This window comes from Lagenorhynchus albirostris, chromosome 8 (genome assembly GCF_949774975.1).
Source record: "Lagenorhynchus albirostris chromosome 8, mLagAlb1.1, whole genome shotgun sequence".
NCBI classification, from domain to species: Eukaryota; Metazoa; Chordata; class Mammalia; order Artiodactyla; family Delphinidae; genus Lagenorhynchus; species Lagenorhynchus albirostris.
Genome location: NC_083102.1, coordinates 86507292 through 86520520, shown reverse-complemented (window position 1 = coordinate 86520520; position 13229 = coordinate 86507292). Strand labels below are relative to the sequence as shown.

Sequence of the window (13229 nt, the reverse complement as noted above, 5' to 3'; positions counted from 1 at the left end):
CCCAATACTCTGACAATTATTCTCGTCCCTAAGAAAGCCCTAAAAGTGGCTCTAACTATGCAGCTTCACAGACTTGGCATCAGGCATAGTGACTATTAATTTAGCATTTGAGGTTTCCTAGGCAGAAGACATTGTAAAAGTACAGATTGCTATTACCTTTGCTTTTTTCTTTGATAATTTGAGCCAGAGATTGAGTCTTTGGAGCCAGAGATTTGCCCTTTGGATTTAGGACAGATGTTGGCTCTAGTTATTTGCAAACATCTTCAAAATTATGTGATGCTTATCACAAGGTAGAAAATTATCCTCTTCTAATAGTAGATGTATTTGTGCTGAGAGTACACTCACACATTCATTACTAGTTAGCCTTCCCTCCACGTTGATGGCACCTTCGGGACTTTAAAAAGCTTGAACACAGCCAGCCTCTAGCATCTCATAGCTTCAGTTAGGAAGACAGGAGATAAGCATCAAGGCTAGAATAGGGAACAACCAAAGAAAGTACCCAGTACACTCCACATGCTACGGTCACCCAAGTTATACCATTTGGGATTTCATAATGGACCACTCTTCCAGCTGTGACTAGGTAGGGTTCCACCCGCTCTGGTCAGCTGCATGCCTCAGACCAAATCAATACGTCAGTTATCGTGGATTAACTCTTTGCTCTGGCTGTGTCCACTTAGAGTCCTATTTTCAGAATACCTAGTTCGGCAAAGAATTCATATTATACAATACACTTTAAAAGAAGACTGATGACGAAATGTAAATAAGTTGCTTTTATCTTGTGCTAAGGTAGATAAAATGGATACATATGCTTTGGTAACTTTTAAAGACCTTAAACCAGTTTATCTTCAGGTAGAGAGGGCCTGATCAGTCACACACAGGGAGTTCCAGGTGTCTGCAAAGGAGGAATTCTGAGTGACTAAAATGAGTGCCCCATGAGGACAGCATCTTCTACATGAAATAACAAATGGAACATACAGAATATTGCTTGGTGCTTAATCAACGGCAGTTATGTACATAGTAATTGCAAGATTGAATTTAGGAGAATTCACAGACTCCCGTAGGGAAGGTTATGAGTGATTTTGGTTTCCTTTGTTTTGAAGGTTCCATCTTTGGTTTCTGTAGTCATCAATCCTGAACTTCAGACTCCTGCTACCAGATTTTGTCTCAGACAAAAGAACCATCAAGGACATAATAGGAATGTCTGGGCCATAGATTTTTTCCACGTCTTACCTGTTCTCCCTTCTACAATGTCTCACATGATACAGTTTTCCATTAATCTGGGATGTGGAACACAGCAACCTGGGAACAGGTAGGAAGCCGCATTCTGTGCGCCTGTGGACAAATTAACAATAAACACGTGGACCTGGCTATTAAATCAGAGCAACTTCTCAGTAGGTTTTCAGCTGAATTTTTAATAAAATATCCATTAACAAAACACACACTTTCCCTCAAAGGAAGAAAAAAGTTCTTCAATTAATATGTAGAGTATGATTAGATAGATTTTGATTAGAAATGGCTTTATTCTAAGAGCTTGGTCTTAGGTATCAGAGGTGTTTGGAGGAGCTGTGGCAGCCATCCATTCCGACAGATTGCTGAGAGAGCAGAAAAAACAACCAAAGAAAAGCTTGACCCCAGTTGGTTAGTGACCCCGTAATAATAGGCACAGAAATCAATTAGCACTTCAAGAGCTATGACTTCTCGGTTTCACTTGCTGAAGTGTTGCCCTTGTCCTTTCTAAGGATTTTGTCAGTCTGACATTCACAGGATGAAACGGCAGTGTGAGACATGGTAATTGCCTTGCCATCTATCAGATTCAGGAGCACAAACTCAAGTTCGCATTCGCTGTCTTTAAAACATATTTTGTTTCTATAGCAGTAAATTAACTGCTTGCCTTTTGAAAGCTGGTCAGACTTCAGTAGAACGGAAGATGCTTTGGAAACAGCATCTTAATTTGTACAGTAGTTCTACAGATGTTTAGTGTACCTCGCCAGAGATGAGTCATTTCATTACATTTGTTATCTTTGCCCCTTTTCTGTTGTGCTTGGTCTGGTGTTATCAGTGTCAGCTTAGAGTTTTCTACCAACCATGGGCGTTCCTGGTCCCTGCTCCACACTGAATGTTTGCCTGAGATCTGTGCTGGACCGCACCTTCCCCACAGCACGATCTACTCCTCAGAAAACTACAGTGGGTGAGTGCATTCTAACATAGCAAGAGATCTGAATCCATGTTGCAGACTCAAAGTCGATGAGTAAGCCTGAGATTAGTGTTTTTGGCATAACAGGTAAGGAAGCTGCCTTCTCTTTTTCATCTGATTTAGTAGTGATCTCATTTTTAAAACAGACAGTAACTTTGGTAAATCTGATGCAAGATCACAATTTGTAGAGTCATTCATTCTTTAGGTATTTGGCTTTTATATTTTGGATTACATAAATTTAAGTTCTATACGATGACCCTATAGTTACTGCCATAAGGCTTATTGCCAAAATACTCACTTAAGAAAAGATAGACAAGTGGAAGAAAGTCAAGCTTTGGAATTGAACCTGGGCTCAAATCCTGGTTCTGCCGGCTATTGATACTTGTGTAATGCTATTTACTCTAACTTTCCACGTAAATTAAGGACAATGATTCACCCCCTTAAGGACTGTTAAGAGAATTAAAGATGACTATGTAAAATACTTGCCACTTTACAGGATAAGCACTAGATAAATAGATCAACAAACTCCACAGGTGAATTTAAAGAGTTCATTACCAAACTTAAGTGCTATCTCAAGCATACAGAGACTAGAACTTCAAAAGCATGTAAAATAGATTCAAAAGATGTGAACATGGATGTGAAGCTGTTTTGTGCTAAGAAGCTCTTTTGTGCTAAATTTCTTGCAGGTGGAACCGAATAACGATTCCTCTTCCTAACGCAGCACTAACCCGGGATACCAGAATTTGCTGGAGACAAATGGGACCAATCCTTGGAAACATGTGGGCAATTGATAATGGTTAGTTTATGTCTGTCATAATCACATGCCATTGATGTAGCATCTTCCTGTGCTTTTGTTCATCAGCACAGACTTAATCACCGTTCTAAGTCATGGTCTCGCGATTCATTAAATGCCCTTTCTTCCCTTTCTCCTTTGCATTCCGTTAGAAGCCCAGGGATGCACAATCAGAAAAAAAGACAGCGGAGTCAGCAATATTAGAGGCTAGAATGTTGCAACATACATTATTTTAAAATGCATAAAGTCGTGAAACTCAGGCTTGTAGTTGATGACAAGGGATATCCTAACATTTTCCCTGAATGTTTTCTACAAAATTAACATACATACCATCCTGCATGTATTAAAATAAGACCCATTCTTCTCTTAGTAGCTACCACAACATCTGGAATGCTTCTCCTGTAGATGCAGACACCACACATCAGGAAACGTCATCTCTAAAATGAAACTTCTGAAGTGAAACTTTTACCTCTTTTTCAGAAAACAGTATAAAAGGAAAATTCAGAAATACATAAAATATCCTGTTATCTTTAACTTTTAAGTGAATTGTTGATAAACAATGTTGTTGCATTACATTAAAGCCAATATCACTTATGACAAGTGCACTGAGAAAAGATAATATTTAATCTATTGGAATGCATGACTGTAAATTTCTTATATTTTTTATTAATAGCCAACTCTTAATAATTCTCATTACAGGCAGATTCATAGATTCCCTATTTTCAGAGAGTATATAAGTCTGACTGAAGAGTTATACTACAATGAAGTAGAGGGAAGGAAGGAAGGACAAAATATCAATACTTAAGCAAATTTAGTAGTATAGCCACTGACTTGTGTCCATTTTATAAAGCAGGAAAAGCCTACACTGTTGTTTCATGCTGATTTTCCATCTCTCAATAATATTTTTGTTATTTTTGAAAATTTAAAAATTGATACATAATTCAAGAAGTTTTACATTCTTGAAACTCAGGAGTAACTTCAGGCAAGATAATTTGGTGATGAGCCAATGTAAATTTTTTAAACAATCTGTATTCAAAGAAGACCAATAAAAGACCCAGACTTCAAAGACCTTATGAGCTGTACTGATTATCAAAAGGTTTAATATCTTTAAATGTATTTGAGTCTGAGTATCTCAGAACCTACCATTCGACAGTCAGGGGCCCTTTTCTCAGCATTCCCAAGGTTAGAATTTAGGTTTGTAAGATCATTATCAGTCAAGCCCACCATTTAAAAAAAGGTCTGCATTGTATTTGAGTCTGAGTATCTCAGAACCTACCATTCGACAGTCAGGGGCCCTTTTCTCAGCATTCCCAAGGTTAGAATTTAGGTTTGTAAGATCATTATCAGTCAAGCCCACCATTTAAAAAAAGGTCTGCATTGTAGAGAAGACTTTATGCTCAACCACAGATTTTAACTCCCCACTACAGGAAGGATGAATTAATGTTTAGAAATACATATAACAATCATCTGCCGTGGTATAGATTTTCCTCAGATGAAAATGAAATTATAGTTTTTTTAAATTAAATTATAATCTATTTATTTTTTGATATATCAAATTGATCCTTTCTAAATTCTTTATTTCCACCTGAAGAATATAAACTTTGTGGAGAGTTCAAAACAGAAGCACTAACATTCTGCCTGAAATCACGTTAGCGGAAGAGACTCCATTAAGGAACCCAAATCACATGGCCCTACTTTCTCTGCTATGAAAGATTAAAATCTTGAAAGGATTATTTAAGTTAAAAGAGTTCTGGCAGATTTGTAACTAAGCACTTACCTTGTCACGCAGCACTCTATATGTCATCTGGATTCCTGTGCACAACATACATACAAGGAACGAGATTTCATGGGTATTGCTTCACAAAATTGTTTCCCATGCTGATGGTGTCCTTGGTCGTCTTCCCAGTGGTTTTGCCATCTTTCACATGCTCTCTTTTGCCCTGCAGTTTATGTTGGTCCATCGTGTCTCAGATTCTGTTCTGGCAGAGGACAGTGCACTCGACATGGTTGCAAGTAAGCAGTTCTGAGTCATATCTATACTTCTCTTTTTTGATATGTGCTTTATCTACTGAAACCATGGGTCATATTAGTTTGTTTTAATTTCGTTTTTAGGCTTTTAAGGTCTTTGCAAGACTAAAAGTAGCATACTCCAAATGGAATTTAAGTGTAATAGAATATTAAACGTATTTTGTAAGTGGAAGTTGCTTAATAAATAAATTTTCTGTTAGGCTAAGTTGTGAACAGATGTAGCATACTTCATGTAAATTCGTGAACAAATTGGAATTCTTCATAGTTTGATGGCTGCCTTTTCCATCTTTAGTGTCTTCAATATGGTATTTCCCCATATTGGTGTTCTAGTGTTCATGAGTCATATTTTAATTCCTGGCATGCTTTGTAAATGAATTATAAAAATCAATAATGACCCATAGACCCAATGTTCAAGGAAACTGGAGTGGGCCAAATTAACAGATTTGATAAGAAAATTCATCATCTCTAAATGTAACTTCAAATCTTGCTTACTTTTGAAAATCTTTTGAGTCTTCAAAATGATATATAAAGAATTTTATATAATAATGATGTTGAATATGAAGTATGAAATTACACATAAACAGTTTAATATCCGGTCACCATCGGAGCATTGCATTATATTTATTTATAGCAAGAATGGATAGTCATTATGTCATTCACCTATCATATTTAATTATAAGATATCCTGAGAATTACTGAAACCACAGTCTTTTTTATACAGATAAGTTTTCAACAATGGATCATCTAGTCTCTCTTCTTGTCCTCCAAACAAAAAAGAGTCATTAATTAGCCAGTTAAATAATTAATTAATGGAAAACTCATTTAAAAAATCATTAAAAAATCATAAAAGTGCTTTGAACCTGATCATTTAGAAATTATATATATGAGGCAAGACATTGGTCACCACTGAGATTAGAGTGTCGGGTTAACTTTGTTATTTAATTGAAGTATACTTGCTTTACAATATTGTGTTAGTTTCAGGTGTACATCATAGTGATTTAGTATTTTTGCAGGTTATATTTCTTTATAGGTTATTTAGTTCCCTGTGCTATACAGTAAATCTTTGTTTTATCTATTTTATATATAGTAGTTTGTATCTGTTAATCCCCTACCCCTAATTTGTCTCTCTCCTCTCCCTCTCCCCTTCCATAATCACAAGTTTGTTTTCTGTGTCTGTGAATCTGTTTCTGTTTTGCTATATACATTAATTTGTATTATTTTTTAGATTCCACACATAAGTGATATCATATAGTATTTGTTTTTCTCTTTCTGACTTATTTCAAAAAGCATAATATTCTCTAGGTCCATCCACATTGCTGCAAATGGCAGCATTTCATTCTTCTTTATGGCTGAGTAATATTCCATTTTATATATTATATATACCACATCCTCTAATGTAAATCATCTGTAATGGGCACTTGGGTTGCTTCTATATCTTGGCTATTATAAATAGTACTGCTATGAACATTGGGGTGCACGTATCTTTTCAAATTAGAGTTTTTGTTTTTTCCGGATATATACCCAGGAGTGGAATTGTTGGATCATATGGTAGTTCTGTTTTTAGTTTTTTAAGGAACCTCCATACTCTTTTCCAAGTAGCTGCACCAATTTACATTCCCACCAAAAGTGTACAAGAATTCCCTTTTCTCCACATCCTCTCCAAAATTATTGATAGGTATGTACTTATTGCCATTTTATTTCTTGTTTTCCAGTTGTTTTTATAGTTCTTCTTTGTTCATTTCTTTTTCTTTTTCCTATTGTAGCTTGATGATTTTCTTTTGTAGTATGCTTGAATTTCTTTCTTTTTGATTTTTGTGTATCTCTTTTATATGTTTTATTTGTGGGTTCATATATGTTGACCCATAACTATATCTACTTGCTTTAAACTGATAAAACTGATAATTTAAGTTCAAATACATTCTAAAAAACCTACATTTTTTACTTTCCTCACCCACATTTTGTGTTTTGGCTGTCATTTTTTACATCTTCATGCTTATCCCTATACTGTTTATTGTAGTTATGGTTGCGTTTATAATTTTTCTGTTTTTTAATCTACATACTGGCTTATTTAAGTGATCTTCAGTCCTCACTATATATTTTCCTTTCCTATTGGGATTTTCCCTTTCCTGTAGGTTCTTGCTTCTTTTTCCATTTAGAGGAGACCCTTCAACATTTATTTTAGGGTAAGTTTAGTATTGCTGAATTCTTTTAGTTTTTGCTTCTCTGAGAAGTTCTTTGTCTCTCCTTCTGTTTAAAATGATAATCTGGCTGGGTAGAGTATCCTAGGTTGCAGATTCTCCCTTTCAGGACGTTGAATATACCATGCCACTCCCTTATGGCCTGAAAAGTTTCTGCAGAGAAATCAACCGATAGCCTTATAGGGTTTCCCTTGTGTATGACTGTTTTTCTCTTGCTGTCTTTAGAATTCTCTATCTTCAACTTTTGCCATTTTTATTATATGTCTTAGTGTGGGTCTCTTTGGGTTCATCTTGTTTGGGACCCTCTGTGCTTCCTGCACCTGAATATGTTTCCTTCTTTAGGGTGGGGAAGTTTTCAGCCATAATTTCTTCAAGTACATTTTTGATCCCCTTCTCTCTCTTCTCCTTCTGGAACCCATTATGCATATGTTGGCATGTTTTATATTATCCCATAGATCTCATATGTTGCTTTCATTTCCTTTTCTGTCTGCTGTTCTGATTAATTTCCATTATTCTGTCTTCCAGATCATTTATGCATTCTTCTGTATTATTTATTTGGCTATTCATTGCTTCTAGAGTGTTTTTTATCTCAGAAATTGAATTATCTGTTTTTGATTGGGTCCTAGTTCCTTGTTAAGATGATCTGCATTTATATTGATAGTCTTTCTTAATTCAGTTAGCATTTATATTACCAACTTTTTTTTTTAAATGCACAACGTGAGAGTTGTGATTTGACTTTTAAGAATTTTCTTATCTTTTATAAATTTTTTTGGCCCTACCACATGGCATGTTGGATCTTAGTTCCCTGACCAGGGATTGAATCCATGCCCTCTGCATTGGAAGGGCAGAGTCTTAACCACTGGACTGCCAGGGAAGTCCCTATTATCAAATTTTTGAATCCGTGTCTGGTAGACTAATTATCTCTGTTCCATTATTTTTTTCAGGGGTTTTCTCTCTCTAGTTGCAGTGAGTGGGGGCCACTCTTCGTTGCAGTGCACGGGCTTCTCATTGCGGTGGCTTTTCTTCTTGTGGAGCACAGGCTCTAGGTGTGCAGGTTTCAGTAGTTGTGGCATGCGGGCTCAGTGGTCGTGGCGCATGGGCTGAGTTGCTCCATGATATGTGGTATCATCCTGGACCAGGATGATATGCTTGAACCTGTGTCCCCTGCATTGGCAGGTGGATTCTTAACCACTGTGCCACCAGGGAAGCCTAAGGGGGTGTTTTTATGTGAGAGCATCCCCATGTAGACTGCATGTGCCCAGTGTCTTTGGTGTGAGGACTAGATTTGACGTGGATGCCACCCACATCTTTCCTCAGGGTCTGCTGGCCACTATCACCTTGATAGGGGGTGTTGTTGATGCTGGAGGAGCTAGAGCCTGCGCAAGGTGTGAGGCGGGACTTCCTCTCTGCTCCATGAGTGTTGGAGCCATGTCAGGGGTGGGGTCTGCTCCACAGTTGCTGGAGGGGAAGACCTGAGGGTAGGGCTCCAGCTAGCTCTGTTCCCTTTAAGTGTACGTTATGCCTTCTCCTGGCACTGGGGCCTTTGCCCCAGTGGAGGAGAGTGCTGAAGTAAGTGAGGCTACTGCACTTACAGAAGTCTGATGTGCTGCTTGTGTAGGTATCTGCAGCTCTGCTCAGATGCAACCCAAGTTTGCATCCTTTGCCTGTTGTCATTTCCTAGGTCTAGTGCAAGGTTGTGGCATGGAGTGAGCAGAGCCAGAGAGTTTGCTCGGCTGGGACTGGGGGTCGGTGCTTGTGGTTGCAGGAATTGAAGCGGCTGAGCAGCCATCAGAGGTCTGGGTTGCTTCTGGGGTGTGTAAGCGCAACAATGGCCGCCGCTGCCCCACATGGACCACACCCCAAGCCCCCAAGCCTCCTCTTTGTCCCTAGATCGAGTTTTCTCCCAGGACCTGTCTTCCCCAGATGGAGCACCAAGCTGTGGCATGGAGTGGGCAGGGCTGGAGCATTTGCTTGGCTGGGAGCCAGTCGCAGGGGCTTCAGCAGCTGCACTACCATCAGGGGTCTGTGCTGCTTTCATGGTGCTGCCAGAGTAAGCCGCATTGCCCCACCCAAACCCCAGGCCCCCCAGGCTGCTCCTGTGCCCCTATATCAAGTTTTCGCCCAGGACCTGGCAGCTCTAGATCCAATGCCAAGCTGTGATGTGGGCAGGGTTGGAGCATTTGTTCAGCCGGGAATGGGGGTCACAGTGTGTTGACCGTGGGGGCTGGTGGAGCTGTGTTGTCACCGGGGGTCTGGGCTGCCTCAGAAGCACTGTTTAGTAAGAAGCAGCAATGGCCGCTACCCTACCGAGACCACACCCCAGGCCATTTCTGCGTCCCTAGATGGAGTCTTTTCCCAGGTCCTGGTTGCCCTAGATCCCATGCCAAGCCATGTTGCAGAGTGAGCAGGACCGGACTGTTCACCTAGCCTGGATTGGGGAGCACGGCGAGATAGCAGCCACTGGTCCAGAGCTCGCTCTGCCCTGTCTGTTGGCAAGCCAGCACCCGTACGTTCCTTGCGAGTGGAGTCTAGGCTTCTCCAGCCCTTCTGTCTGTCCCAGCTGTTCTCCCAGCAGCCAAGGGGGCTTGTCTCCTCCATGTAGGACCCCCAGGACTGGGATGCCCAGTCTGTGGCTCACTTCCCAGGGTGAGGGTCCAACCATACAGTCCTTCCTTTCCTCTTAGACCACTCCCAGAGGTACAGGTCCCAAACTGATGCCTTTTTTTCCCACCCTGCCTCGTTACATGGCCATCTTTCTTTGCAGCCTTGGCTGTATAGGAGTTCTTCTGCCAGTTTCCGGTTAGTTTTCCATGAGAATTGTTCCACATATAGGTATATATATATATATTTTTTTCTTTGCGGTACGCGGGCCTCTCACTGTTGTGGCCCCTCCCGCTGCGGAGCACAGGCTCCGGACGCACAGGCTCAGCGGCCACGGCTCACGGGCCCAGCCGCTCCGCGGCATGTGGGATCTTCCCGGACTGGGGCACGAACCCGTGTCCCCTGCATCGGCAGGCGGACTCTCAACCACTGCGCCACCAGGGAAGCCCAAGGTGCAACCTTTTTGATAAAATGATGATAACTATAACCCCCCCCCAAAGAATATCCAATACACATAAAATTTGGCATTTGATTTCAGGACATTCACACACTCCATGGACCCTCTGTGAGGCCAGCATAGATCCCAGTTTCTGCACTAGTGCTAAAGAAGTAACCTTATGAGTTGTGCCATAATATCACTTCATTGGTACACTTGCTTTATAAAAGGCTTGTTTCACAGACTCAAACATAGAAAACAAACTTACGGTTACCAAAGGGGAAAAGGGGTGGTAGAAAGATAAATTAGGAGTTTGGAATTAGCAGATGCACTCTACTATATATATAATAGATAAACAACAAGGACCTATCATATAACACAGAGAACTATATTCACTATCTTGTAATAAACCATAATGGAAAAGAATATGAAAAAGAATATAGGTATGTATAACTGAATCACTTTGCTGTACACCAGAAACTAACACAACATTATAAATCAACTGTACTTCAATAAAAAATTAAAAATAAATAAATAAAAATAAAAGGCTTGCTTCAAATTTTAGAGTGTTTTGAATGCTTAGATGAGAACCTGCCACCCACCCAAAAAGACACCAATTTAATTTTATAATGGGAAACATAGTAAATATAGTGAGAAAGAAATAGTGCAGTAAAAATAAAGAATTTGAAACTAATTCCTGATGAGCAAACTCCTTAAAATATAGAAAGTTTCTGATATTTAATTATTAAGTCATCTGTGATGAGTTTTCTCACTGACAGAAGACTCAGGGAGCTCCATATATATTCTAGTCAGCTAACATAAATACAGCACATCCTTACATGGCAGCAGGCAGGCTGGTGTGTGTGTGTGTGTGTGTGTGTGTGTGTGTGTGTGTGTGTGTGTGTGTGTGTGTGTGTGTGTGTGTTTCTTGAAGCACCGCTAATGTGGAATTCCACTGAGAGACAACACAGTTCTGCTAAGGACATCTATCTAGGTCAAGGGTGTATACATTCCCTTTATAATGCCAATCTAGTTTCCAATCTTTTCCAAATATTTCCAGTAATTACTGTCAAAAACAGAATGTGTATTTTTACATTTGTTCATAAAGGAAATTTATTCTAGATATCTTATAGAAGTATTTTATTTATGTTGTTTCTTTTACAAATTTAATGAACATCATTGTGAATAAAATTATATACATATAATATACCTTTTACAAAGATTTTAAACTGGAAATGTGCACAAGCATAGATGCATTTGCAGATAAATTACTGGCATTGGTTGAAGGTGAGTGCTGAATTATTGTTTTAATCATAAGCTTTTTTTACAGCAGGACTGTGCAAAGGCTGTATTCTTTTGGGATATTTACAATTACTTCTCCCATATCAAGTCTTCACATTCAGTATTCTCCAAAGACGAATGAGCTTTGATTACCATTCAATCCAGTCCTGGCCTCTGGACTTCCTCATCCCCAAAGTGGATAAAGGAATCCCTGAAAGGGCCAACAGTTTAAGATTGAATATCATTGTTTCTTTTTCAGGTGTGACCCTGGATTTTCTGGCCCAGCTTGTGAGATGGCATCCCAGACATTCCCAATGTTTATTTCTGAAAGCTTCGGCAGTTCCAGGCTCTCCTCATACCATAACTTTTACTCTATCCGTGGTGCTGAAGTCAGCTTTGGCTGTGGTGTCTTGGCCAGTGGTAAGGCCCTGGTTTTCAACAAAGATGGGAGGCGTCAGCTAATTACATCTTTCCTTGACAGCTCACAATCCAGGTGAGTTAAAGCAGGGTGGAATACATACAGAAACAAGATAACAGTTGAATTCAGATCTATTAATTTTCAATTTTTTCTTTTTTACTAATATATATCTTCTGATTTTCAACCAGGTTGAGAGGAAGCTTATAGTTTATATAGAGTTAATTTGCCCTGGTTTTTAATAAATTAAAAGGCTCACTGATGACGTTAAGATACTAATGACTGACTAGATTTTTTAAAATATGAACTGTTAGCATCAAAACTGTTCTTAAGCCAAGGGCTAGTTAATTATTTATGTAGTTTTATTTATTTGACAGCTTGCAGAGGCTGATTAGATTTACTCTACATCTCTCCTTCCCCCAGTGCTTAATAAATAATGCAGCAAAAGAATGATTGGCGTTTTAACTGTATGTACACAAGTATGTAATATACAAATATGTATAAACATACCGTTATATTTGTATAGATATATCTGTCTACAAAACACATGCAGTGACCTCATCTTCTACATATAGTCATACATCTCACAGTGAAATTACTTACATTTTGTAGAAGAGGGATGAGTGGAAACCTACAGCTTTTGAGTAGTTTATTTAAATTTGTTCAAAATTCTTTAAAAGCCAAAATGAATGTTATGGTTTAAAATGTTTATGCACACTAATTATAGACAATTCGTGTCTAGGTTTCTCCAGTTCACGTTGAGGCTGGGGAGCAAGTCTGTTCTGAGCACATGCAAAGCCCCTGACCAGCCTGGTGAAGGTGTTTTATTGCATTATTCTTATGATAATGGGATAACTTGGAAACTCTTGGAGCATTATTCATATCTCAACTATCATGAGCCCAGGTATGTTGGAAAACACTTGGAAAAAATGGTAAGGGTGATATCTCCTTTCTGGGGAAATCATCATTCAAGTGGTGTAAGAGTCCAGATGCTTTTGCATTGAGAGATGGTGAGGACAAAGATTGATGCCTCTTGCAATGAAAAGCTAGAAAGCTGCCTTCTTGTAATTCATTTGCCCTACTGACTTCTGGTAATTTGAAGAAATTTATTCTCATATTCTGAAATGTGTATCTAAGGGAAATATTTTGATACCTAGGCAAGAGAAAAATAACTAACACTACTTTCCTTATTCAACTATAGTGCAAACTATTAGGTACGATTTTAATATGGTACTAAATTATAAATGCTGTTGATAAATATTTTTAGCAATGTATGATAATAT

The 13229-nt window shown here is 38.9% G+C and overlaps 1 protein-coding gene across 2 annotated transcripts in view; it reads left to right on the top strand.

Annotated features, from left to right (window-relative positions):
* Positions 1-13229, top strand: part of RELN (reelin) — a 516315-nt gene that overhangs the window by 340269 nt on the left and 162817 nt on the right. For both annotated transcript variants that reach the window (XM_060157241.1, XM_060157242.1), the window contains exons 14-19: positions 1101-1309; positions 2060-2188; positions 2881-2990; positions 4934-5000; positions 11791-12024; positions 12689-12850. In XM_060157241.1, coding sequence (XP_060013224.1) covers positions 1101-1309; positions 2060-2188; positions 2881-2990; positions 4934-5000; positions 11791-12024; positions 12689-12850 — 911 coding nt within the window. The remainder of the gene's footprint in view (positions 1-1100; positions 1310-2059; positions 2189-2880; positions 2991-4933; positions 5001-11790; positions 12025-12688; positions 12851-13229) is intronic.